The 26,517-nt window shown below is 35.4% G+C and overlaps 1 protein-coding gene across 1 annotated transcript in view; it reads left to right on the forward strand.

The window, feature by feature from the left end:
• The window catches only part of NMD3 (NMD3 ribosome export adaptor), a 40,021-nt gene extending 13,819 nt beyond the window's left edge, over positions 1 to 26,202 (forward strand). The window contains exons 8-16 of the mRNA XM_019946297.3: positions 4,747 to 4,825; positions 5,508 to 5,604; positions 8,431 to 8,548; positions 14,565 to 14,710; positions 20,915 to 21,027; positions 21,835 to 21,907; positions 23,173 to 23,279; positions 24,430 to 24,500; positions 24,824 to 26,202. Of these exons, the coding sequence (XP_019801856.1) occupies positions 4,747 to 4,825; positions 5,508 to 5,604; positions 8,431 to 8,548; positions 14,565 to 14,710; positions 20,915 to 21,027; positions 21,835 to 21,907; positions 23,173 to 23,279; positions 24,430 to 24,500; positions 24,824 to 24,954 (935 nt within the window). The 3' untranslated portion in view covers positions 24,955 to 26,202. The remainder of the gene's footprint in view (positions 1 to 4,746; positions 4,826 to 5,507; positions 5,605 to 8,430; positions 8,549 to 14,564; positions 14,711 to 20,914; positions 21,028 to 21,834; positions 21,908 to 23,172; positions 23,280 to 24,429; positions 24,501 to 24,823) is intronic.
• Positions 26,203 to 26,517: the final 315 nt, after the last annotated feature.

The raw sequence follows: 26,517 nt of genomic DNA on the forward strand, positions 1-26,517 counted from the left end.
AATATCTCCTTTCTTATATATACTAAATTCCTTTGTACACATGGCTCAGTTCTGGTTTATTTTGTCCCACTGCTTTTATTACAGTATGTAAATTATACTTTATAGTATGTGCCCTTTTATTAATTCTTTTGTAAACCTTGGTTGATAGTGAGTAAGAGCATGGATTTTGGAACCAGATTTTGTGAATTTGAATCTCTGTCCCACCAGTTTTTTGCTGTGTGACCTTAGGCAAGTTATTTAACTTCTCTGAGCGTCAGTTTTCCCATTAATAGAATAGAGAGGATGATGATAACACTACCTCATAGGATTATAGTGAGGATTAAATAATTTGTGTAAAGCACTTAGAACTGTGCCTGGTGCATAATCATGTTTATTTAGTTCTTTTCTGTATTTCAGTGACATGTTATTGTTTTCATCGTGAAGATTTTGAATGTTTCTAGTTTTTTTTGACTATTCTATGCTTTTTATTATTGTGGATGGCAACTGTTTTCATTATGTTTTCTAAGTGATTATTGCTAGTATTTTGGAAATGTTGATTTTGTATGTTGATCTTTCTGAAATTTCTTAATCACTAATAGTTTACATTATATTCTTGTCATATACATGATAATTTACTAGGTAAATTATTATCTGTACACAACGATAGTTTTATTTCTTCCTTTGCAGTATTATTCCCTCTTTTTTTCCCCTTTGGCTAGGAGTGGAGAATAGCATTGAGTGGTAATGTATCAGGCATTACCATCTTTCTGTGTTTCACCCCTAAATAGAGTATTTGTTGAGATTTCTATCTGATACATATGCATACAAAGTTATATTTAAACTGTTCTGTCCCATCATGCTATCAGTTACGTTAGTGACGTTGAAACAGTTGGAGTTTTCCCCTCTTTCTGCATACTGTTAATCAACATGTTGAAGTTTTGTAAGAACCTGCCCAGTAAGCCATCCAGTTTGGTATGAGGAAAGGGTGTAAAGGCTTTTCAACTCCTTTTATTAGGACGTTAGTGTTTCAGGTATTATACTGCTTCTTGAATCAATTTTAATAGCATTTTCCAAGGAAATTCACCATTTCGTCTAGCTTTTCACATACTTGGCATAAAATTGAACGTGGTATATATATCATAGTGTTAAATCTCATCCATAACTATCATTGTATCTTCTTTATTTTTGCTAATGTTGTTTGTCTTTTTTCATCTCCCTTCACTTCCTCTCTCTCCCCGTTCCCATCAGATTTGCCAAAGTTTTGTCTATTCTAGTTTTTTCAAAGTTAGTTTTATCAAGAAAGTCTTACTTTTTCTTAATTTTTGCTTTTGTTACTAATCCTTCTATTTAAAAATTTTTTTAATTGAGATAGAATTGTAGAATTGACATAAAACATTATATTAGTTTCAGGTATACAAGATATTGATTGAATATTTGTGTATATTGCTGAATGGTCACCTATTAAGTCTAGTTAACATACATCACCATACATAGTTATACAATTTTTTTCCCTTCTACTTTCTTTAGTTTTTTGTTTGAATTAATTGAAAGCTTAGTTTATTTTCAGTTGCTAATATGTAGACTTAATAAATTTTCTGAGTATCATATTGGCTCTGTAGCTGGTACTTAAAGCTGACTTTTTCCACTACCCATTGCATATTTCTTTTTTTTCTCACCAAGTATCTCAGCTATTTGATGCTCTTGAGTACATACCTCGGTGTAGAATTGCTGAGTCATATGGTAAATTTATATTTATCTTTTTAAGAAACTACTAAAGTGTTTCCAAAGTGGCTGTATCATTTTATATTCCCATCAGCAGTGTTTGAGGGTTCTAGTTTCTGCATATCCTCATCAACACTTGTTATTGTTTCTTTTTATAAATAGCCGTTTTAGAGGATAATTTGAAGTGGTATCTCATTGTGGTTTTAATGTGCATTTCCCAAATGACTAATGATGTTGATTATCTTTCATGAGCTTATTAGCCATTTCTGTATCTTTTTTGGTGAAATAGCTGTTTAAATATTTTGCCCAGTTTTTGATTGAAGTTGTAAGAGTTATTAAAATATACACTGGATACAAGCCCCTTATCACATATGATTTGTAAATATTTTCTCCTAGTTTATCTTTCCATTTTCTTAATGGGTCTTTTTTTAAAATTGTGATAAGAACACTTAACATAAAATCTACCCTCTTAAATTTTTAAGTGTATAATACATTATAGTTGACTGTAAGTATAGTGTTATACAGCATATCTCTAGAGCTTAATCTCTTGCTTAACTTAAACTTTATGCCCATTAACTAGTCACTCCTCATTTCCCCCTCCTCTCTGGCAACCATCATTCCACTGTTTAATTCAATGAATTTGACTATTTTAGATACCTCATATGAGTAGAATCATGCAGTATTTGTCTTTCTGTGACTGGCTTATTTCACTTTGCATAATGTCCTCAAGGTTAGTCCATGTTTTTGTACATTGTAGAATTTCCTTCCTTTTTAAGGCTGAATAATGTTCCATTGGAGGTGTATATCACATTTTAACCATTCATCTGTTGTGGAAACAACCTAAATGTCCATCATCTTGGCTGTAGTGAATAGTGCTGCAGTAAACATGGGAGATCTTGATTTCGCTTCTTTTGAATAAATACCTAGAAATAGGATTACTGGATTATATGGTAGTTCTATTTTTAATTTTTTGAAGAACATCTGGACTATCTTCCATAGTGGCTGCACAGTTTTATATTCTCCGTAGTAGTGTACAAGTGTTCCAGTATTTCCATGTTCTCGCCAGTACTAATTGTCTTTTGTGGGTTTTTTTGGTAATAGCCATCCTGACAGGTGTGAAATGTAAACTTATTGTGGTTTGGATTTGCATTTCCCTGACGATTAACAACATTGAGCTTTTTTCATATACCTATTTGCCATTTGCACATCTTCTTTGGAGAAATGTCTTGTTCCTCTGCCTGTTGCTTAATTGGGTTATTAGTTTTTTTTGCTGTTGAGCTGTAGGAATTCCTAATAGATTTTGGAGATTAACCCCTTTGCAGATACATGGTCTGCAAATATTTTCTCCAATTCTGTAGGTTGCCCTTTCACTGTGGTGATTGTTTCTTTTGCTGTGTGGAAGCTTTTTGGGTTTGATGTAGTCTCAGTTGTTTATTTTTGTTTTTGTTTTGGTGTCATCCATGAAATCATTGCCAAGACCAGTGTCATGAAGCTTTTTTTGTATGTTTTCTCGTAGAAGTTCTATAGTTTCAGGTCTTACATTTGAGTCTTTTTAATCTGTTTTGAGTTGATTTTTGTAAGATGAGTTCAATTTCATTCTTTTGCATGTGGATATCCAGTTTTCCCAATGCCGTTTGTTGAAGAGACTATCATTTCCCCACCATGTATTTGTGGCACACTTGTTGAAGATCAGTTAACTGTATGTGTGGATTGATTCTATAGACTTGTCTTTTTGTCGATACCATACTGTTTTGATTACTGTAACTTTGTAATATATTTTGAAATTAGGATGTGTGATGCCTGCATGAAATGGTGTCTTTTGAATTGTGAAATTTCTAAATTTTGAAGTCTAATTTATCATTTTTTAGATAGCATGCTTTTGGTGTCATGTTTAAGAACTCTTGTCTAATTGATATCAGAAAGATTTTCTCCTGTTTCTTTCAAATGTTTTATAATTTTAGCTCTTATATTTAAGTCTAACCCTTTTGAGTTAATATTTATGCATGGTGTAGGGGTCTAAATTCATCTTTTCCCATGTGGATAGCCTGTTTTCCTAGTGAAAAGACTATTCTTTTCCCAATGAATTGCCTTGGATCCTCTGTCAAAGATTTATTGACTATAAATGTAAGGGTTTATTTCTGGATTCTCAAGTCTGTTCTGTAGATCTGTATAATCTATTCTTAATATACTAGTACCTCACTGTCTTGACTACCTAAAGTTATTGAGTTTTGAAATTGGGAAGTGTAAATTCCTGACAACTTTGGTCGCCTTCAAAATTGTTTTGGCTATTCGAAGTTATTTTAGTCTTCCTAGTTAGCTGAGTTGTTTGGAAGAATATCTCTAAACATTTCTTAGCAGGTAGTTTGCTTTTAGTTATCTCTTTGCTGCTTATTTTTAATGGTACTGCATTGTGATCAGATAACATTGTAGTAATTTCTGCTGTTTGGAATTTATTGAATTTTTTTATTCTTAGATGTGATTATTTTATGAATATTCTATGACTTTTTGAAAATAATAGTCTTTCTTGGGACCATGTTCTACAATGTCAATTAAATCAACCTTGATACTTGGTTTTTCAAGTTCTATGTATCCTCCCTATTTTTGGTCATTTTGGTCATTTTGGTTTTGATAGTCTTATACTGGTCTCCCACAATGATTGCATGTGTATTAACATTTGTTAATTTTATTCTTTTTAATAGTTTTTGTTTTCTTCATCTCAGTGCTGTGTTATTAGATGAATTCCTATTGTCTTCTTGGTAGATTGTTCCATTTATTACATAAAATATCCTTCTGTTTAATATTGTTTTCTTTTAACCTTAATTTTATTTTGTCTGAAATTTAAATTGGGCATCTTGTTTTGTTAGTATTTATCGGATTTGTCTATCCTTTTGTCAAACAAGCCTTTAAGTGATAACGGTATTCCTCCTGTGCTATGGCTAGAATATTGTAATTGTTTAATATGCATTGAATTTTTGGTATAATCATGTTAGCAGAGGAAAATCTTACTTTGTGGTATTATTTTAACATGGCTTTTTTCTTTAAAAGATGGTCTGGATTTCTATTATTCCTCAAAACAACATGCTCAGAAGATGGTAGAATTTCTTCAGTGTACGGTTCCCACTAGGTATGTTTTGAACGTACATGTGATTAAATCCAGGGAACTGGGAATGAACTTAGGTCACATCCATTCTTCAGGCTTTGGCATCCTATCTTAAAATATTTAAATTATAGTAGGGATACTTACACAGTCAGTAAGTATTTATTGGATTAACCATTTTAAGGGAAGTATTAGCCAAAGAGCATTAACAATCTCTTTGGGGAGCTAGACCTCACCCCACAATAGTAAGCACTGTAGTACTGAACCACTGATTGAATATGTTTAAATAAGCGAGAAGAAAAACGGGGGTAGAGGACTTTGGGGAGAAACTTCATGGAAGAGGAAGAACTTAAGCTCATAAAATGGGGAAATTTTCAGAAGTAGAGTTTGTATTGAAAAGTGAGATTAGTGTGAACAATGACTTTGGGCAGGCATTAGTGTGGCTTTTAATGGATGCTATATGTAGACTAGATTGGTCTAAGCCAAGGGCATGTTTTGGAGGTTTTCAGTAGGTAAAGTTGAAAATAGGTAGGGTGCAGTCAGATTGGTGAGGTTTTTAAATGAAGTGGACGAAATGAGGGTTCACCATAGCAGGCATTGCTGTTTCAGACCTTGGACAGTAATGATTTGTTTTGATGTTTATATTCTCGAGACTTGTTACAAGTAAGGACCTTTGTTTTTTTATATGATTAACTTTTTCTCTTAACAGATACAAAGCCTCACAGAGACTGATCTCTCAGGATGTCCATAGTAACACATACAATTACAAAAGCACTTTTTCTGTGGAAATTGTTCCAATATGCAAGGTACTTTTTCTCATTTAATTAAGCCATGTCCTTCTTTCTTTTTTTTTTTTTGCCGTACGCGGGCCTCTCACTGTTGTGGCCTCTCCCGTTGCGGAGCACAGCCTCCGGACGCGCAAGCCCAGCGGCCATGGCTCACTGGCCCAGCCGCTCCGCGGCATGTGGGATTCTCCCAGACCAGGGCACGAACCCGTGTCCCCTGGATCGGCAGGCGGACTCTCAACCACTGCGCCACCAGGGAAGCCCAGCTTAATCCATGTCCTTCTTAATTGGTTTATATGTAATTATTAGGTCCTGGTTTCCTTCTGGGATTGGTTAAACATTTAGAAAACCTCCTTCTTAATGGTTGCTGACACATTTCAGCCATGTTAAAAAGATGTTTAAAAGTAATCATGCTTAAAATTATAAATTTTTGGTGTACTAATTAAAAGGCCTGGTTGCAGTTTTTATGGTGCGAATTCCTTAAACTTTGGCAGTCCTAGTGGACACTTGACAGTTCTGTGAAACTTTGAATACAGGAAATTACTTTAAAATAATTATCAGTGAACCACTTTGTGGAATATATGCAAACTGGATTTTGGCATGATAAAATTAAACAGTATTGTGGAAAGGAGATCACAGAATTATTTTTGTGATTTTAAAAAAAATTTATTTATTTATTTTTGGCTGTGTTGGGTCTCTGTTGCTGCACGTGGGCTTTCTCTAGTTGCGGCGAGCGGGGGGCTGCTCTTCATTGTGGTGCGCGAGCTTCTCATGGCGGTGGCTTCTCTTGTTGTGGAGCATAGACTCTAGGCACGCAGGCTTCAGTAGTTGTGGCACACGGGATTAGTTGCTCCGCAGCATGTGGGATCTTCCTGGACCAGGGCTCGAACCCATGTTGCCTGCATTGGCAGGTGGATTCTTAATCACTTCACCACCAGGGAAATCCTTGTGATTTTAAAAATATAATCTGAATAACACTTAAGACATAGATTATCATTTCATTAATTGTACTAAGGTAAAACTCTGCTTCAAAAATATAAATGAATTAAAATTCAACAAATAGTTATTGAGGATCTATTGTATAGAAGGCTGTGTGTTAAGGATTAAGTACTAGAGGTCTCTGCCACGTCGGAACTTGCATGTCCATGTTTAAATCACTAATAATAAATGCCATAATTTATTGTGAGCATTCTACATAAAGTTATTATCTCTTATACTTATTATTATAAGTATATTTCACCTCTTCAAGGCTCATAACAACGGGAGTAAGTCATATCATCATTTGAAGATGAGGAAATTGAAGCTTGGGGAGGTTAGATGACTTGCCCAAAGTTACATAACTACAAAATGATGAAGCCAGGATTTGTGTCTAGGTCTGTGACTCTGAGGCTTTAAAGTTATCACTAATTTATGGTGTAGCACAGTACCAGGGATGAAATGATGGCTTAAAACCAAGTCAGCAAATTTTTTCTGTAAAGGGCCAGATAGTAAATATTTTCAGCTTTTAGGCTATATAATCGGTTTTGCAATTACTCAACTGTGCTGTTGTTGCACAAAAGTAGCCATAGATAATAGGTAAATGAAGGGCTGAGGCTGTGTTCCAGCAAAACTTTATTTACAAAAATTTGGCCTGAGGATCTTATTTGCAGACTCCTAGTTTAAAACAGTGAACATTTTCCTGGTGTAAAACTGGGGAAATATGAATCTAGGTGTGAGGGCATATTTAGGCCATGTGTATTAAGTGCTTTGAGAGACTCATACAGGTATCTGGATAAATACACAGTGTAAAGAAGTTTTTTCATTAATCTTTGGAGACTCTTACTACGTTAAAAAAAAAAAAAAGGAAAAGGACTGAACTAGGTGCCATTAGGGAGGCACAGAATGTTCTTTCAGTGGGGGAGGCTTGTGAACAGATGCAGCTTAAAATATAACCCAGATCCTTTTTATATTTCAATAACAGCTTAAAAGCAGTAAACCACATTGGTGGTAATACTTCCTGATGCACACATAGGCATATGTGCTTTTAAGGGGGCATTAGATCTTTGATTTCATATTGGTACATGTAGACAAGAAGGAGGAACACGTGGCTCCTCTGAAATTAATTTTTTTTTAATAATGGTTATGTTTTTTAAAAAAATTATTTTTAGCTGTGTAGGGTCCTCATTGCTGCACGAGGGCTTTCTCTAGTTGTGGCGAACGGGGGCTTCTCTTTGTTGCGGTGCGTAGGCTTTTCATTGCAGTGGCTTCTCTTGTTGCAGAGCATGGGCTCTGGGCTCGGGCTTCAGTAGTTGTGGAACGCAGGCCCTAGAGTACAGGTTGTGGTGCACAGGCTTAGTTGCTCCACGGCATGTGGGACCTTTGCGGACTAGGGGTCAAACCCGTGTCCCCTGCATTGGTAGGTGGATTCTTAACCACTGCGCCACCAGGGAAGTCCCTGAAATTAATTTTTATAGAGATTAAATGAAGGCACAAATAGATTAGAAAATCACTCTCCTTCTGGTGTTTATAATACTTTGCTTGGAATGTAAACTATATTAACATAGAGTAAAAAGCAGGCGTTCACACTTTAATAAAATTGAAACAAACTTAATAGTTTGGTGAAGAATCTGGAAAATATTTTTTAAAGCATTTTTATTAAGACAGATATTCCCATCTTAAGAAGGTGTAGCTTATTTTCTGTTTCTTTAAGGTCTGATTCTTTTTTTTAGGCCCTTTGTTGATACATAGAATTAAAAATGACATTTTGGTTTGGGCAAATGCGCTTGGATCAGCTTTACATTGATGATTGTTTACTGGAGACTGTTACTTAGGATTTCCTTCATACTAAATGTTAGTTCTTACGCCTAGGATAATGTTGTTTGTCTGTCTCCAAAACTGGCACAAAGCCTGGGAAACATGAACCAGATTTGTGTGTGTATTCGAGTAACCAGCGTCATCCATCTCATAGATCCAAATACCCTACAAGGTAAGTTTTCGAAGCTATTTGCCTTGACAGTTCTCTCCAGCAAGCAGTAATAATTTGTTAATGTTGTTAATTTTATTAAGCATTCTTAGTAACATTGTTTTAAAAAAGTACTATACAGTGGTTAAAATTTTTACCATACGGTGTTTTAAAATACTGGAATTTTTAAAGCTTTTAATAAGTTATCCTTGTATTTTTTTGTTTGAAGAAAGATTTCTGTGAACTTTTTAAATTTTTATTAGTTGTATTCCATTTAGAATATAATTGCTTTACAATGGTGTGTTAGTTTCTGCTTTATAACAAACTGAATCAGCTATACATATACATATATCCCCGTGTCTCCTCCCTCTTGCATCTCCCTCACACCCTCCCTATCCCACCCCTCTATGTGGTCACAAAGCACCGAGCTGATATCCCTGTGCTATGCGGCTGCTTCCCACTAGCTATCTATTTTACATTTAGTAGTGTATATGTCCATGGCACTCTCTCACTTCGTCCCAGCTTACCGTCCCCCTCCCCGTGTCCTCAAGTCCATTCTCTATGTCTGCATCTTTATTCCTGTCCTGCTTCTAGGTTCTTCAGGACCATTTTTTTTTAGATTCCATATATATGTGTTAGCATACGGTGTTTGTTTTTTTCTTTCTGACTTACTTCACTCTGTATGAGAGTCTCTAGGTCCATCCACCTCACTACAAATAACTATTTCGTTTCTTTCTATGGCTGAGTAATATTCCATTGTATATATGTGCCACATATTTATCCATTCATCTGTTGATGGACACTAAGATTGCTTCCATGTCCTGGCTATTGTAAAGAGTGCTGAAATGAACACTGTGGTACATGACTCGTTCTGAATTATGGTTTTCTCATGGTATATGCCCAGTAGTGGGATTGCTGGTTCATATGTAGTTCTATTTTTAGTTTTTTAAGGAACCTCCATACTGTTCTCCATAGTGGCTTTATCAATTTACATTCCAAGCAACAGTGCAAGAGGGTTCCCTTTTCTCCACACCCTCTCCAGCATTTATTGTTTGTAGATGTTTTGATGATGGCCATTCTGACCGGTGTGAAATGATACCTCATTGTAGTTTTGATTTGCATTTCTCTAATGATTAGTGATGTTGAGCATCCTTTAATGTGTTTGTTAGCAATCTGTATATCTTCTTTGGAGAAATGTCTATTTAGGTCTTCTGCCTATTTCTGGATTGGGTTGTTTTTTTTTTTTGATATTGAGCTGCATGAGCTGCATGTATATTTTGGAGATTCATCCTTTGTCAGTTGCTTTGTTGGCAAATACTTTCTCCCATTCTGAGGGTTATCTTTTGGTCTTGTTTATGGTTTCCTTTGCTGTGCAAAAGCTTTTAAGTTTAATTAGGTCCCATTTGTTTATTTTTGTTGTTATTTCCCTTTCTGTAGGAGGTGGGTCAAAAAGGATCTTGCTGTGATTTATGTCATAGAGTGTTCTGCCTATGTTTTCCTCTAAGAGTTTGATAGTGTCCAGCCTTAAATTTAGGTTTTTAATCCATTTTGAGTTTATTTTTGTGTATGGTGTTAGGCAGTGTTCTAATTTCATATTTTTACATGTACCTGTCCGGTTTTCCCAGCACCACTTATTAAAGATGATGTCTTTTCTCCATTGTATATTCTTGCCATCTTTACCAAAGATAAGGTGACCATATGTGTGTGGGTTTATCTCTGGGCTTCCTATCCTGTTCCATTGATCTATATTTCTGTTTTTGTACCAGTACCATACTGTCTTGATTACTGTAGCTTTGTAGTATAGTCTGAAGTCAGGGAGCCTGATTCCTCCAGCTCCATTTTTCTTTCTCAAGATTGCTTTGGCTATTCAGGGTCTTTTGCATTTCCATACAAATTGTGAAATTTTTTGTTCTAGTTCTGTGAAAAATGCCAGTGATAGTTTGATAGGGATTGCATTGAATCTGTAGGTTGCTTTGGGTAGTATAGTCATTTTCACAATGTTGATTCTTCCAATCCAAGAACATGGTATATCTCTGCATCTCTTTGTATCATCTTTAATTTCTTTCATCAGTGTCTTATAATTTTCTGCATACAGGTCTTTTGTCTCCTTAGGTAGGTTTATTCCTAGATATTTTATTCTTTTTGTTGCAGTGGTAAATGGGAGTGTTTTCTTAATTTCACTTTCAGATTTTTCATCATTAGTGTATTGGAATGCCAGAGTTTTTTGTGCATTAATTTTGTATCCTGCTACTTTACCAAATTCATTGACTAGCTCTAGTAGTTTTCTGATAGCATCTTTAGGATTCTGTATGTATAGTATCATGTCATCTGCAAAGAGTGACAACTTTACTTCTTCTTTCCTTTTTGGATTCCTTTTGTTTCTTTTTCTTCCCTGATTGCTATGGCTAAAACTTCCAAAACTATGTTGAATAATAGTGGTGAGAGTGGGCAACCTTATCTTGTTCCTGACCTTAGTGGAAATGCTTTCAGGTTTTCACCATTGAGCACGATGTTGGCTGTGGGTTTGTCATATATGGCCTTTATTATGTTGAGGAAAGTTCCCTCTATGCCTACTTTCTGCAGGGTTTTTATCATAAATGGGTGTTGAATTTTGTCAAAAGCTTTGTCTGCATCTATTGAGGTGATCATATGGTTTTTCTCCTTCAGTTTGTTAATATGGTGTATCACATTGATTGGTCTGCGTATACTGAAGAATCCTTGCATTCCTGGGATAAACCCCACTTGATCATGGTGTATGATCCTTTTAATGTGCTATTGGGTTCTGTTTGCTAGTATTTTGTTGAAGATTTCTGCATCTGTGTTCATCAGTGATATCGGCCTCTAGTTTTCTTCTTTTGTGACACCTTTGTCTGGTTTTGGTATCAGGGTGTTGTTGGCCTCGTAGAATGAGTTTGGGTGTGTTCCTCCCTGTGCTATATTTTGGAAGAGTTTGAGAAGGATGGGTGTTAGCCCTTCTCTATATGTTTGATAGAATTCGCCTGTGAAGCCATCTGGTCCTGGGCTTTTGTTTGTTGGAAGATTTTTAATCAGGTTTCAATTTCAGTGCTTGTGATTGGTCTGTTCATATTTTCTGTTTCTTCCTGGTTCAGTCTTGGAAGGTTGTGCATTTCTAAGAATTTGTCCATTTCTTCCAGGTTGTCCATTTTATTGGCATATAGTTGCTTGTAGTAATCTCTCATGATCCTTTGCATTTCTGCAGTGTCAGTTGTTACTTCTCCTTTTTCATTTCTAATTCTGTTGTTTGAGTCTTCTTCCTTTTTTTCTTGATGTGTCTGGGTAATGGTTTATCAGTTTTCTTTATGTCATCAAAGAACCAGCTGATGTTTGCTATCGTTTCCCTCATTTATTTTTCATTTATTTCTGATGTGATCTTTATGATTTCGTTCCTTCTGCTAACTTTGTGGGTTTTTTGTTCTTCTTTCTCTAATTGCTTTAAGTGTAATGTTGGTTTGTTTGAGATGTTTCTTGTTTCTTAAGGTAGGATTGTATTGCTGTAAACTTCCCTCTTAGAACTTCTTTTGCTGCATCCTACAGGTTTTGAGCTGTCATGTTTTAATTGTCATTTGTTTGGAGGTATTTTTTGATTTCCTCTTTGATTTCTTCAGTGATCTCTTGGTTATTAAGTAGTGTATTGTCTAGCTTCCATGTGTTTGTATTTTTTACAGATTTTTTCCTGTAATTGACATCTAGTCTCATAGCATTGTGGTCAGAAAAGATACTTGATATAATTTCAGTTTTCTTAAATTTACCAAGGCTTGATTTGTGACCCAAGGTATGATCTATCCTGGAGAATGTTCTGTGAGCACTTGAGACGAATGTGTATTCAGTTGTTTTGGATGGAATGTCCTATAAATATCAATTAAATCCATCTTGTTTCATGTATTATTTAAAGCTTGTGTCTCCTTACTTATTTTCATTTTGCGTGTGCTGTCCATTGGTGAAAGCGAGGTTTTAAAGTCCCCTACTATGATTGTGTTACTGTCGATTTCCCCTTTTATGGCTGTTAGCATTTGCCTTATGTATTGCGGTGCTCCTTCATTGGGTACATAAATGTTTACAATTGTTATATCTTCTTCTTGGATTGATCCCTTGATCATTATGTAGTGTCCTTCTTTGTCTCTTGTAATAGTCTTTATTTTAAAGTCTATTTTGTGTGATATAAGAATTGCTACTCCAGCTTTCTTTTGGTTTCCCATTTGCATGGAATATCTTTTTGCATCCTCTCACTTTCAGTCTGTATGTGTCCCTAGGTCTGAAGTGGGTCTCTTGTAGACAGCATGTATACTGGTCTTGTTTTTGTATCCATTCAGCAAGTGTATGTCTTTTGGTTGGAGCATTTAATCCGTTTATATTTAAGTTAATTATTGATATGTATGTTCCTATTGCCATTTTCTTAATTGTTTTGGGTTTGTTATTGAAGGTCTTTTCATTCTCTTGTGTTTCCTGTGCAGAGAAGTTCCTTAGTGTTTTTTGTAAAGCTGATTTGGTGGTGCTGAATTCTCTTAGGTTTTGCTTGTCTGTAAAGGTTTTAATTTCTGCATCGAATCTGAGATCCTTCCTGGGTATAGTAATCTTGGTTGTAGGTTTTTCCCTTTCATCACTTAAAATATGTCCTGCCACTCCCTTCTGGCTTGCAGAGTTTCTGCTGAAAGATCAGCTATTAACCTTATGAGGATTTTGAATGTTATTTGTTGTTTTTCCCTTGGTGCTTTTAATGTTTTTTCTTTGTATTTAATTTTTGATAGTTTGATTAATATGTGTCTTGGCATCTCTCCTTGGATTTATCCTGTATGGGACCCTCTGCATTTCCTGGACTTGATTAACTATTTCTTTTCCCATATTAGGGAAGTTTTCAACTATAATCTCTTCAAATATTTTCTCAGCCGCTTTCTTTTTCTTTTCTTCTTCTGGAACCCCTATAATTTGAATGTTGGTGTGTTTAATGTTGTCCCAGAGGTCTCTGAGCCTGTCTTCAATTCTTTTCATTCTTGTTTCTTTATTCTGCTCTGCAGTATTTATTTCCACTATTTTATCTTCCTGGTCACTTATCTGTTCTTCTGCCTCAGTTTTTCTGCTATTGATGCCTTGTAGAGAATTTTTAATTTCATTTATTGTGTTGTTCATCATTGTTTTTTTCATCTTTAGTTCTTCTAGGTCCTTGTTAAACATTTCTTGTATTTTCTTCATTCTGTTTCCAAGATTTTGGATCATCTTTACTATCATTATTCTGAATTTTTTATTCAGGTAGACTGCCTATTTCGTCTTCATTTGTTTGGTCTGGTGGGTTTTTATCTTGCTCCTTCATCTGCTGTGTGTTTCTCCGTCTTCTCATTTTGCTTAACTTACTGTGTTTGGGGTCTCCTTTTTGCAAGCTGCAGGTTTGTAGTTCCCGGTTTTTGGTGTCTGCCCCCAGTGGCTGAGGTTGGTCCAGTGGGTTGTGTTGGCTTCCTGGTGCAGGGCACTGGTGCCTGTGTTCTGGTGGATGAGACTGGGTATTGTCCTTTTGGTGGGCAGTACTGCGTGTGGGGTGTGTTTTGGGGTGCCTGTTACCTTATTATGGTTTTAGGCAGCCTCTCTGCTAATGGGTGGGGTTGTGTTCCTATCTTGCTAGTTGTTTGGCATTGGGTGTCCAGCACTGTAGCTTGCTGGTCGTTGAGTGAGCTGGGTCTTAGCGTTGAGATGGAGACCTCTGGGAGAGTTTTCAAAGCCTTTTGATATTACGTGGAGTCGGGAGGTTTCTGCTGGACCAATGTCCTGAACCTGGCTCTCCTACCTCAGAGTCACAGACCTGACACCTGGCCAGAGCACCAAGACCCTGTCAGCCACATGGCTTTTGGGGCCGCCATTGTAGATGAAAGTATAGGTGGAGTCTGAGTGTCTGCAATCTGCCTGCTGCCTTGCTGCTGCTGAAACCCTGGAGGCGGGCTCAGACGCTCTGGTCGTTCACCTGGGACTGCATTTAATGGCTTTTGAAATACTTCAGTTCTTTTGTTCTTTAATGTTCTTTGTTTATTCTTAGTTGCAGATATTGATGGCAACACGTTTTGGAGTCACCCTTTCAATAGTTTATGCCATCCCAAACAGCTAGAGGAGTTTATTGTTCTGGAATGCAGCATAGTCCGAGATCTAAAACGCAATGCAGGTGCTGGGATGATATCAAAAAAGGTAAGTTCCATCCTGCTTACCTCCCCCTAGCCCCCAACTTACTGTTTTAGTTTCACTCTCTCTCTCTTTTTTTTTGTATCTTTGTTTTTAAAAATTTGTTGGTAATTCCAAAATGTGGTTCCAAATAAGCTAACAGCACATTCAGTTAAAAATGCATTGTGTGTTTGTATAACATTTGCTTTTAACATGTGGTCATTGTGGTGAAAACTGTCAGACTTATACTATCTAGTAAGTTAACTTTTCCTCTTTAATATTGGAAAAATTAAAAAAAAATTATTATGAAAAAGCATTTCCTTTCCTTTTGTACAGAAGCACCAAATGACAAGCTTAACCCTCTTTTGCTTTTTAAAAAATTTCAAACATGTTGAATTAAATATATATATATTATCACTAATTACTGAATACTTCAATAATCATCTCTAAAACATAGAAACATTTTCTGTATAATCAAAGTACTATCATACATATAAACTGCATAGTTTGCCAGATTTCCTTGTTTGTCCCAAAGTGCCTTTTATGGTTCATTTAAACCAGTGTCTAGTTGGGGACTGTATATTGAATGTGAATATTGTACCTTTTAAATATTTAATAACAGCCCCCCCTTTTTTTCTCATTCATTTTTTTATGATACCAACTTCCTAATGCAACTAGGGCATTTATTTATCTTGTGGATCTAGTGTTATTGTTTCCTCATGATGTCATTTTTTTAAAAAATTTATTTATTTATTTTTGGCTGTGTTGGGTCTTCGTTTCTGTGCGAGGGCTTTCTCCAGTTGCAGCGAGCGGGGGCCACTCTTCATCGTGGTGTGCGGGCCTCTCACTGCCGCGGCCTCTCTCATTGCGGAGCACAAGCTCCAGATGCGCAGCCTCAGTAGTTGTGGCTCACGGGCCCAGTTGTTCCGCGGCATGTGGGATCCTCCCAGACCAGGGCTTGAACCCATGTCCCCTGCATTAGCAGGCAGATTTTCAACCACTGCGCTACCAGGGAAGCCCCTCATGATGTCATTTAACTTGCTTCGTACTCTCTTATATGTCCTTTAAACTGGAAAATGGATCTAAAGTCCTATTTACGTTTAGGTTAATTTTTTTTTGGCAGAACATTTCAGAGGTGATGCTATGTACCTTTTATGATATATCAAGAGGCAAGTAATGTTTGGCTGTTTATCTGATAGCCAGGGGTCTCCATTGTAATTTAAGAATTTTTTCCCTTTGCTACTACCCTGCCTCCCTCCTCCCTCCCTCCCTCCTCCCTCCCTCCCTCCTCCCTCCCTCCCTCTCAGATGGCCTCAAATGTAGCCAGTAGGAGCCCCTTCAGAATAGTTTCTATTTCCTTCAAAAAAATATTTTTTAATGACTTACTTTTTTTAGAGCACTTTTAGGTTCGCAGCAAAATTAAGAGGAGGTAAAAGATTTCCTGTATACTCCTTGCCTCCACACACGCATAGCCTCCACCATTATCACATGCCCTTCTCCTGCCAAAAGAGTGGTACATTTGTTACAATTGATGAATCTACATTGACACATTATAATCACCCATTGTCCATATTTTACATTAGGATTCTCTCTTGGTATTGTACTTTCTATGGGTTTGGACAAATGTATAGTGACACGTATCCATCATTATAGTATCATGCCGGATATTTTCACTGCCCTTAAAATCCTCCGTGCTCTGCCTTTTCATCCTTCCCTCACTCCTAACCCCTGGCAATCACTGATTTTTTGTTTTTTTTTTTAAATACTGTCTGTATAGTTTTGCCTTTTCCAGAATGTCATATAATTGGGCTCATACAGTCTTTTCATATTGGCTTCTTTCACTTAGTAATGTGCATTTAAATTTTCTCAATGTATTTTCATGGCTTAATAGCTCTTTTTGTTTTAAGTGCCAAATAGTATTGTTTTGATGTACCACAGTTTACTCATTCACCTACTGAAGAACATATTGGTTGCTTCCAAGTTTTGGCAGTTATCAATAAAGTTGCTATAAACATTCTTTTGCATGTTTTTGTGTGGACATGAGCTTTCAGCTTCTTTGTGTAAATACCAAGGAGCATTGGGTAAGAGTATGTTTAGTTTTGTAAGAAACTGCCAAACTGTCTTCCATAGTGGTGGTATCATCTTGCATTCCCACCAGTAATGTATGAGAGTTCCTGTTGCTCCACATCTTCACCAACATTTGATGTCAGGATTTTGGATTTGTCAGTGTTTAGGGCCTTCCTAATAGGTATATAGTAGTATCTCATTGTCATTTTAATTTGTATTTCCCTGATGACACGTGATGAGGAGTATTTTCTCATGCTTATTTGCCATCTGTATGTCTTTTTTGGTGAGGTGTCTGTTAAGGTCTTTGGCCCATTTTTTAATCAGGTTGTTTTCTTATTTTTGAGTTTTAAGGGTTATTTGTGTATTTTGGTTAAAAGTCCTTTGTTAGATATGTTTTTTGCAAATATTTTCTCCCAGTGTGGTTTATCATCTTATTCTCTTGATATTGTCTTTCATAAAGCAGAAGTTTCTAATTTTAATGAAGTCCAGGTTATCAACTGTTCTTTCATGGATCCTGCCTTTGTTATTGTATTGAAAAAGTCATTGCCAAACCCAAGGTCAGCTAGATTTTCTCCTTTGTTATCTTCTAGGAGTCTCATAGTTGTATGTTGTACACTAAGGTCTATGATCCATTTTGAGTTAATTTTTATGAAGGGTGTAAGGTTTGTGTCCAGATTGACTTTTTTTTGTTTTGCATGTCAATGTCCAATTATTCTAGCACCATTAGTTGAAAAGACTGTCTTTGTTCCATTGTCAAAGATCAGTTGACTGTATTTATTTGGGTCCCTTGTCAAAGATCAGTTGACTGTATTTATTTGGGTATATTTCTGGGCTCTCTTATTTTGTTCCACTGATGTATAATATTTGTTTATTCTTTTGTCAGTACCACACTGTCATGATTACTGTAGCATTATAGTAAGTCTTCAAGTTGGGTAGTGTCAGTCCTACAACTTTGTTCTTCTCCTTTAAAATTGTGTTGACTGTTCAGGATCTTTTGTCTTGGTATAACTTTAAAAGCAGTTGTCGATATCCACAGAATACCTTATTGGAAATTTTTTTAAATTGAAACATACTTGACATACAACAGTATGTTATTTTCAGGTGTACTATACAAGTGATTTGATATTTTCATGCATTATGAAATGATCACCATGATAAGTCTAGTTACCATCTGTCTCCATACAAAGTTACTACAGTATTACTGACCATATTCCTTATGCTGTATATTATGCCTCTGTGGCTAAACTTGTTGGGATTTTGATTGGAATTGCATGAATCTGTAGGTCAAGTTGGGCAGAACTTACATCTTGACAATATTGAGTTTTCCTGTCCATGAACATGATTTGATTTTGATTTTGTTCATCAGAGTTTTGTAGTTTTCCTCATACAGATCTTATACATATTTTGTTAATGAAATACACCTAAGTATTTCATTTTTGGGGGGGTGCTAATGTAAAAGGTATTTTTAAAATTCAAATTCCACTTTTTTATGTTGGTATATAGGAAAGTGACTTTCGTTTATAACCCTGTATCCTATAACCTTGCTATATTCCGGGAGCTCTTTGGTCCGTTTACATTTTCTATGTAGATGACCATGTCATCTGCAAAGATAAGTTTATTTTTACCGTTCCAATTTATATATACCTTTCATTTCCTTTTCTTATCTTTTGTATTAGCTAGGGTTTCCAGTAAGATATTGAAAATGAGTAGTGAGAGGGAACATTCTTGCCTTGTACCTGATCTTAGTGGGAAAGCTGCAAGTTTCTCACCATTAAGTATAATGTTAGGTTTAAGGTTTTTTTTAATAGATATGCTTTATCAGGTAGCGGAAGTTCCCCTCTATTTCTAGTTTACTGAGAGGTTTTTTTAATCATGAATGGGTGTTGGATTTTGTCAAATGCTTTTTCTTTATTGATATCATCATGTGATTTTTTTTCCTTTTTAACTTGTTGATTGATTAATGGGCTACATTAATTTGATTTTCACATGTTGAACCAGCCTTGCATACATGGGTTAAATCCCACTTGGTAATGGTGTACAGTTCTTTTATGCTTTGTTGAGGATTTTTGAATCTGTGTTCATGAGAGATTGGTCTGTAGATTGCTTTCCTTGTAATGTCTTTGTCTGGTATTGGTTATAAGGTAATGTTGACCTTGTAAATGAGTTAGGAAGTATTCCCTCTGTTTCTGCCTTTGGGAAAAGATTCTAGAGGAATTGTATAATTTCTACCTTAAATGGTTGCTAGAATTCACCAGTGAATCCATCAGGGCCTGGTGCTTTCTATTTTGGAAGATTACTAATTATTGACTCAATTTCTTTAATAGATATAGGTCTATTCCTTTGTTCTTTTGACATGACTTTCCTAGTCTTTGAAAGCATCCTTACTTGGTGGGACAACACCACAACATTTCGGTGTTCCAAAATCACAAAATCACATAATTCCTACCCCATATCTGAAATCAGGTGTTTCTTCAAGGATGTAAGTCTGATTTCTTCTACTATAAAATAGTATTTAGAGGCCCCCCCCGCAAACTGTATAGTAGCAGTGCTCATTTCTATTGAGTGCTATTTCTATTGAGGTAATATTGTGTCCTGAGACTAAAATAACTTCCAGTAACTTGAGAAAATCAATGGGAATGGAAGAATTACTTTTCATATTTTTAAAATAAAAAATTTGATGATATGATTAAGAACAAACGTTTAGGGTTTCCCTGGTGGCACAGTGGTTAAGAATCTGCCTGCCAATGCAGGAGACACGGGTTCGAGCCCTGGCCCAGGAAGATCCCACATGCTGCGGAGCAACTGAGCCTGCGCTCTAGAGCCTGTGCTCTGCAATAAGAGAAGCCAAGACAATGAGAAGCCCGCGTACCGCAACAAAGAGTAGCGTCCGCTTGCATCAACTAGAGAAAGCCCATGAGCAGCAACAAAGACCCAATACAGCCGAAAGTAAAAACAAATTAATAAAGTTATAAAAAAAAAGAAATGTTTATCATTTAAGCACCACCACTTCCCCTCAGGCATATATAAAACTACTTTCTTGGGCTTCCCTGGTGGCACAGTGGTTGAGAGTCCGCCTGCCGATGCAGGGGACACGGGTTCGTGCCCCGGTCCGGGAAGATCCCACATGCTGCGGAGCGGCTGGGCCTGTGAGCCATGGCCGCTGAGCCTGCGCATCCGGAGCCTGTGCTCCGCGACGGGAGAGGCCACAACAGCGAGAGGCCTGCGTACTGCAAAAAAACCCCCCAAAAAACAAGCTACTTTCTTTGCTTTCAAAAAATGCATTTAGCTAGAATTTAGTGTTTCCCTGGTAATTCGATTTTTTTTTCCAGTTTTTTCCTAAATCTGGGACCTGTCTGTTATTTCAGTTTCTTCCCCTCTCTCTACCTCTTCTTTTCACCTCTTTGAGATCCTTAATTCTATCTATAATTCTTAGTATTTTGCTCTTGATCCCATTTTACTTGGTTCTGTTTTTGTTAGTAAAAGGTATTGGCATGTGCTATACTTCATTCAGCCGGGAAGTTGGAAATGTCAGTTACAATTGCTTGTAAAATTCCATGTTGGAAAGGGACATTAATGGTTTTCTGCTTTAAAAGTTCAAACTTGAGATGATGTTTCCATGGTAAATAGTTAAAAAAAAAGTTATACCTCAAAATAGTAGACATTCAAAAAACTGATGAAGATTTGGGTTCTGTTGTGGTGGTCGTGGTGCTGCTGGGATTGCTAGATTATTTTCTCTGAAGGCTGTTTTTTTTAACCTTATGTGTAAAACAAGGGGTTGCTTAAGTTATTTTCTGGATTTAAGATTCCCCTACTTTTTCAGTTATTCTTTTTGCTCAGTCTGTGTTGGCCCATCTCCCTGTGAGAACATTTCTTTTGAAAATTCTACATATGTGTCTGTTTTTAGGTGACAATGTTAATGTTTTATAAAAGCCTTGAATAAAATCTTAACAAAAATATTTATTTTATGAATTACTTATGAGTCTTTTTCTGTACTCATAATTCAGTAATCTGTTAATTTTGACAGTGTTTCAGAGATCTGGAAAATAAAACAATTTCTGTCTTTAAAACGAAAATCAGAAAATCAACACTGTATTTAACTATTCTATGAGATGCTTTTTAAGTTATGCCTAGATTATTGAAGAGTTCATTTTCTTTCCTGTTAAGCATACCCTCGGGGAAGTCTGGGTACAGAAAACATCTGAAATGAATACAGATAAGCAGTATTTTTGTCGCACTCATTTGGGACATCTTCTAAATCCTGGAGACCTGGTGTTGGGGTTTGTATTATTTTATATTATTTTAAACTGCTGACTAGCATTGCAGATTTTCTCTGGGAGCCAGCAAAGCTATCTAAAATAAAGTTGTTTATCTTAAAAAGAATTTAAGAGTTCTTAGGAACCATATAGCTCACTTTATTATTGATAACTAAATGAAATTATTAATTGGACAGAAACCCATAGTTATTCCATTTTGGCCATCATCTTAAAGAGTCATTTATTACAAGATTTTGAGTAATTGAACCCTGAAGTAGTATGATTAGATTATGTTTGTAGTTTTTGGGGGGAGCAGGTAGTTTTTTATTATGCATATGCTGTTGTTAAAATATTTCACTTTTAAAATATGGCAACTATATATGTAACGGGTCTTTATAGGCATAGGATAGTCCATTCTGATGCAGAGCTTATAAGCATGCCTTAAACGTTATTTTTGCTCTTAGGGTTTCAGTTCCTTTTACTAGAGAATGAGGGGTGTTTTGTTTTTGTTGTCTATAAACTGAATGGAACCATGTAACTGAATCCTAATGTTAGACTGATATATAAGTCTGTTTTGCTTCTTTTACAAGAGTATAGTAAGGTGGACAATAATGGATGACATGTGAAACTGAGAGATAGAGTGCATTATTATCTTTACCAGGTCTGTAGAAGCCTGTTCACTGTATAGTACACTGCAAAACTTCTAAAGTGGGAAAGCGTATTAAATGTTTGATCTTAGGAGGAACTGTTAGGTGATCATCTATAAACTAAAAAGTTACATGGAAAGAGTAAGTGTTTTTGTCATTAAGTGTTTCATTGTTTTCATTTCAGGTTTGATTTGGCCAACTGTAACTTAAATGATGAGCATGTCAACAAAATGAAATCAGATAGAGTCCCAGATGTGGTAAGGCTTTAGATTTTCCTCTTTCTCATGTGTTGAAGATGATTGATGTAACTCTTATGAGTAAGATGCATGAGTTCACATTTTTGAAAGTAATCAATTTAGAGGTTTCTTTTGAAATTGCAGTTAAGGTATAATAGCAAAACCTTCATTTAAGATAATTATTCTTAGTGGATAAAATCCAAGATTTATTGAGTTTTTTGGTTGCTCTTATAATCAAATTTTCATTCTGTCAAAATACTTGATAGTATCTTTAGAGTAAAAATAAATTTGCAGCTAAAAATGATGACCTTTAGAATTTATCCCTGTTCATTCTTTTAGGCTCAGCTTATTCCATGTATTGTTAAGAAGGCATTTAGAGTTAAAACCATCATTCAGGTTTGAATATAATTGTAGTTGAAAATAATCTTCACAGTGTTAGGTCTTAGAGAAAGAATGTTACTTCTGAAAAAAATCTGTTAAATTCTAACATGAGTTTATCAGAATCCTGAGTAACAGTGAATGTGAAATGTGAAAGACCCTATCTCCTGTTTGCTTTACTTAATGTTTTAAAATAAACATTGATCTCTTTAGCTGTGGGCAAAAATAAAGTCATGGTGTAAGAAAGGCTCCCCTCCTCACCACCCAGTTGTGCTTTTATTAATTAATAAATTAGGAAATAGGAGCATGGTTTCGGTGTAATTCTAAATAGGTGTTTTTCAAAAAGGTCATAAGAGAAGATCAAATGGTCTTACATAGATTTTGTATTATAAAGTTATTTTCATTTATTCCACACTTTATTAAATTGTTCTAGGATATACAGTTGTGAAAAAATATATATATAATTCTATAAGTGCTTATTAGTAGGAATGAAAGGGAGAAAAATGTCTGCCTATAATAATGTTTCAGAGTGATTTATGTGAATGGTAGCTGAAAACGGAACTTTGGTATAAAGGAAGAAAAAAAACCACCAGAAATGAAATTTTTGGTATAAAAAATTTTAATTTTCAGTCACTGGAAAATTTCAGTTAGTAAATTTTAACAGTTATACAAATAATGGCTAAATGAATTCTCATAAAATATTAAGTACATTAATAAAAATGTTAAAAGTTCTCTTGACACCACTTCTTGATCCCTACTCCTTTCCCTTAAGGTATAACCACTGTCATTAGTTTAGTGTCTTCCTGGCATTCCCATAAGCTTTCATTTTAAAAATTTTGTTGGATTTTGAGGTCCTGTGTCCTAGTTCCCATTTATTGTAACTTTGCAAATATTTCTCTTACTTTTAGGTGTTAATCAAAAAGAGCTATGACCGTACCAAACGTCAGCGTCGTAGAAACTGGAAACTGAAAGAGCTTGCAAGAGATAGAGAAAACATGGATACAGATGATGAAAGGTCCCACTTTCTTTATATTTTATATGTTGTCTCAAAGGAAATTCTTTTTTTTTTTTTTTTTTTTTTTTTTTTTTGCGGTACGCGGGCCTCTCCCGTTGCGGAGCACAGGCTCCTCCGGACGCGCAGGCTCAGCGGCCATGGCTCACGGGTCCAGGCGCTCCGCGGCATGTGGGATCCTCCCGGACCGGGGCGCGAACCCGCGTCCCCTGCATCGGCAGGCGGACTCCCAACCACTGCGCCACCAGGGAAGCCCTCAAAGGAAATTCTTATGATAAATCTTTATGGGTTTATTTTATCATAAAGAAATAGTCACCACATACTTGCTCCTTGCACTCAGTATTAATTTTCTGTTCTTATCAATATGTTGTTTGGATCAGTATGAACAGATGTAATGACATTTAACACAGATTTAGTTATTATTTCCTGGGTTATGACCTGACAATTGCAGTGTTATTATTGATGATTCATTTGAAAATATAATGAGCAATTACCTTATGGATATCACAAATAGCAAAGTATTACTTATGATTTAGCATAAAAAGAAAATACCACATTGATATCAAATATGCTGTTTTTCATACAACTTAAGGAGAAATGAAGATACTGTGTTATAGAAAAGTTTATTGGATGATTGGAAAAGTGGCCTTAATGATGACATTAATGACACTGATGTATAAAAAACCAAAAAGTTTAAATAAAGTTGTGTCATGAAATGTGAGTGGGAAACAGCAATATTTCTAAAATATAGTCTCATAGTATAATTTAAAATACGTATATATAAGTATATAATGTTAAGTAGATATTGTAAGTACATATTTGACTATTTCATCTATAGTCTTAAAGTGTGTGTATTTCAACTTGGCCATACATTTTTTGGGGGGAGGGTAAAGTATGAAGGGGTCTTGTTATTGTCTTATATTTAATGTCACCTATATTCAGGTGTGTGTTTTTTTAATAATGTAATTTTGAAAGAAAAGAATTTTTAAAAACCTGTTAGTATTTAATTAACATCCATACTTGACCTTAAGTTACTATTTTTAAAGATTTTAATAATTGGAACACACTTATAATGCTGAAAATGAAGAAAACATTAACTTCATACTTTCTTGGTAAAGGTGAAATACTTAAATGTTTCTTTACCCTTCTATAGGCAATACCAAGATTTCCTTGAAGATCTTGAAGAAGATGAGGCAATTAGAAAAAATGTGAACATTTATAGAGGTTGGTGAATTAGGAGTATTTGATTTAAGTTGTAGCTTCTGTAAATAAATATATTAACCCAGTATGAGTATTTTGGTATCTTAAACTCTGATTCCATAAATGACTTTTGTCATATGTCTTTAAAACTACTGTAAACATTTACCCCCCCCCAAAAAATCCCAAACTTGCACAACAGTAAAACTTATTAAAATGTTGTTTACTATACCACATTTGATATCATTTGCATCCTAGCATGATCCCTTCCTTAATTTGCTGACCCCTATACAAATATATTTGTATATTTCCATAGTTGTATTTGAAATCCTCTTTGTATTTTTTCTTAGATTCAACTATTCCTGTGGAAGGTGACACAGATGATGAAGGAGCACCTCGAATTAGTCTGGCTGAGATGCTTGAAGACCTTCACATTTCCCAAGATGCTACTGGTGAAGAAGGTGAATCGATGATGACATAATGAGATCATGTTGTAGATGGTTTCCACATCCGTAGGCTCAGGATGTTGGACAAAATAATTTTTACTGTCTATTCTGTCTATGCCTTCATATTGAGAGAAGAGAAATTTAGTTTTAAACCTGAATATGACTATTTTGATTGTTCACTTGAAGCACTGATAAAGGTTGATGGCTTTGAAGTTTTAGATTAAAAATGCAGAATGTAATTATTACTGATATTTAGGCCATTTTACATATGGAATTTTATTGGTTTGCTTTTTTATCAGACACTAGTATTTTCACATACGATAGCTCTGGGTTTAAAAGCTCACAAGTTCTGATTCCTTGGAGGTTACCTAAATCTTCAAGCAGAAAACAAGCTTTCATACTCTTTTTATATTGATTGCTTTAGTAGAAGAGCATATGAAGAATCATTTTTAATAAGAACTTGCCATGCACTTAGTCCACTTTAGATCATTTTTATGTCTTTGGGATAGAAAACTTGGGGTTCAGTTTATCGTTGGACATTCAGTAGGAAAGCTGTCTTTTTTATTTGTAATATTTACATCTTCAAAAGCTGTTAAGCTGGAGATTATCTTAATTTTCATTGAAGAAGAAAGTATATTTAAAATATTTGTAGATTTGTAGCAAACAGTATTTAAAGGTTAAATAACAATTTGTACCTTTGTTGTTTTGGCTTGTGCCAGCAGCTTAGTGAAGTAGCTACTTATGTCATAAAAATGTCTTCCTATCACTTCAGGGATTTTACTTTTAAAATTTTGGTTTACAAATTGAGAAGGAATTCTCTTTTTATAAGTTTCTATCACTGAACACATCACTATCAAAAAGAATATTAGAATCCAGCATATAGTTGATGAAGTAATGAAAATGATCTTCATGCTTTATAAAACCACGAATCAGATTTGAATGAGGAATGCCTTCCACATCCTTGAAGGATAAACATTGGCTTGGGTTTTAAAGTGTTCTGAAAATGAAGTATTAAGATCCTATTTCTATAAGCAAGATCAGACTTACTAAGCGCTAATTCATAAATTCTATACATACCACTATATAAGGAAATTGAGTAAGTGCTGAATGGAACATTTTCCTTTTTTTAAGATCAGACTCCCTAATTCTGAAGTTTTGAATAAAGGCCTGTGCTTTCTAAAGTGGCTTCTGTCTGCATATTTAAAGTTTTTACCTGTGGTCTGTGTTTACCTCTTCTATGTCAAGACTTTAAAAAGCATGAAAATAAAAACGTTCTCCCCCTTTTTTGTGTCCTTGAAGTGATTATGTGGGTGTCATATTTAAATTTCATGCAGGTTTCTGAAGTAGAATTAATGTTATTTAAGTATTGTCATATGGCTTTCCCACTGAAACATGTAATTTCTCACTAACCTTATTTAGTCTTTCTTGTTTTCATGTTGTGTCTTTATGAGTAATGAAATCTGTTGGTTGAAAGAAGGCTGTGACAAGATGAGGGAGTATAGCTAAAAGAAAAGCTGTTAGCCAAGAGTGCACACAGTTATATAGCCTTGATAAATCTACCATTTTAGAGGATAATTTCCAGGCTTATGTCCCAGAGT

This window comes from Tursiops truncatus, chromosome 4 (assembly GCF_011762595.2).
Source record: "Tursiops truncatus isolate mTurTru1 chromosome 4, mTurTru1.mat.Y, whole genome shotgun sequence".
Taxonomy (NCBI): domain Eukaryota; kingdom Metazoa; phylum Chordata; class Mammalia; order Artiodactyla; family Delphinidae; genus Tursiops; species Tursiops truncatus.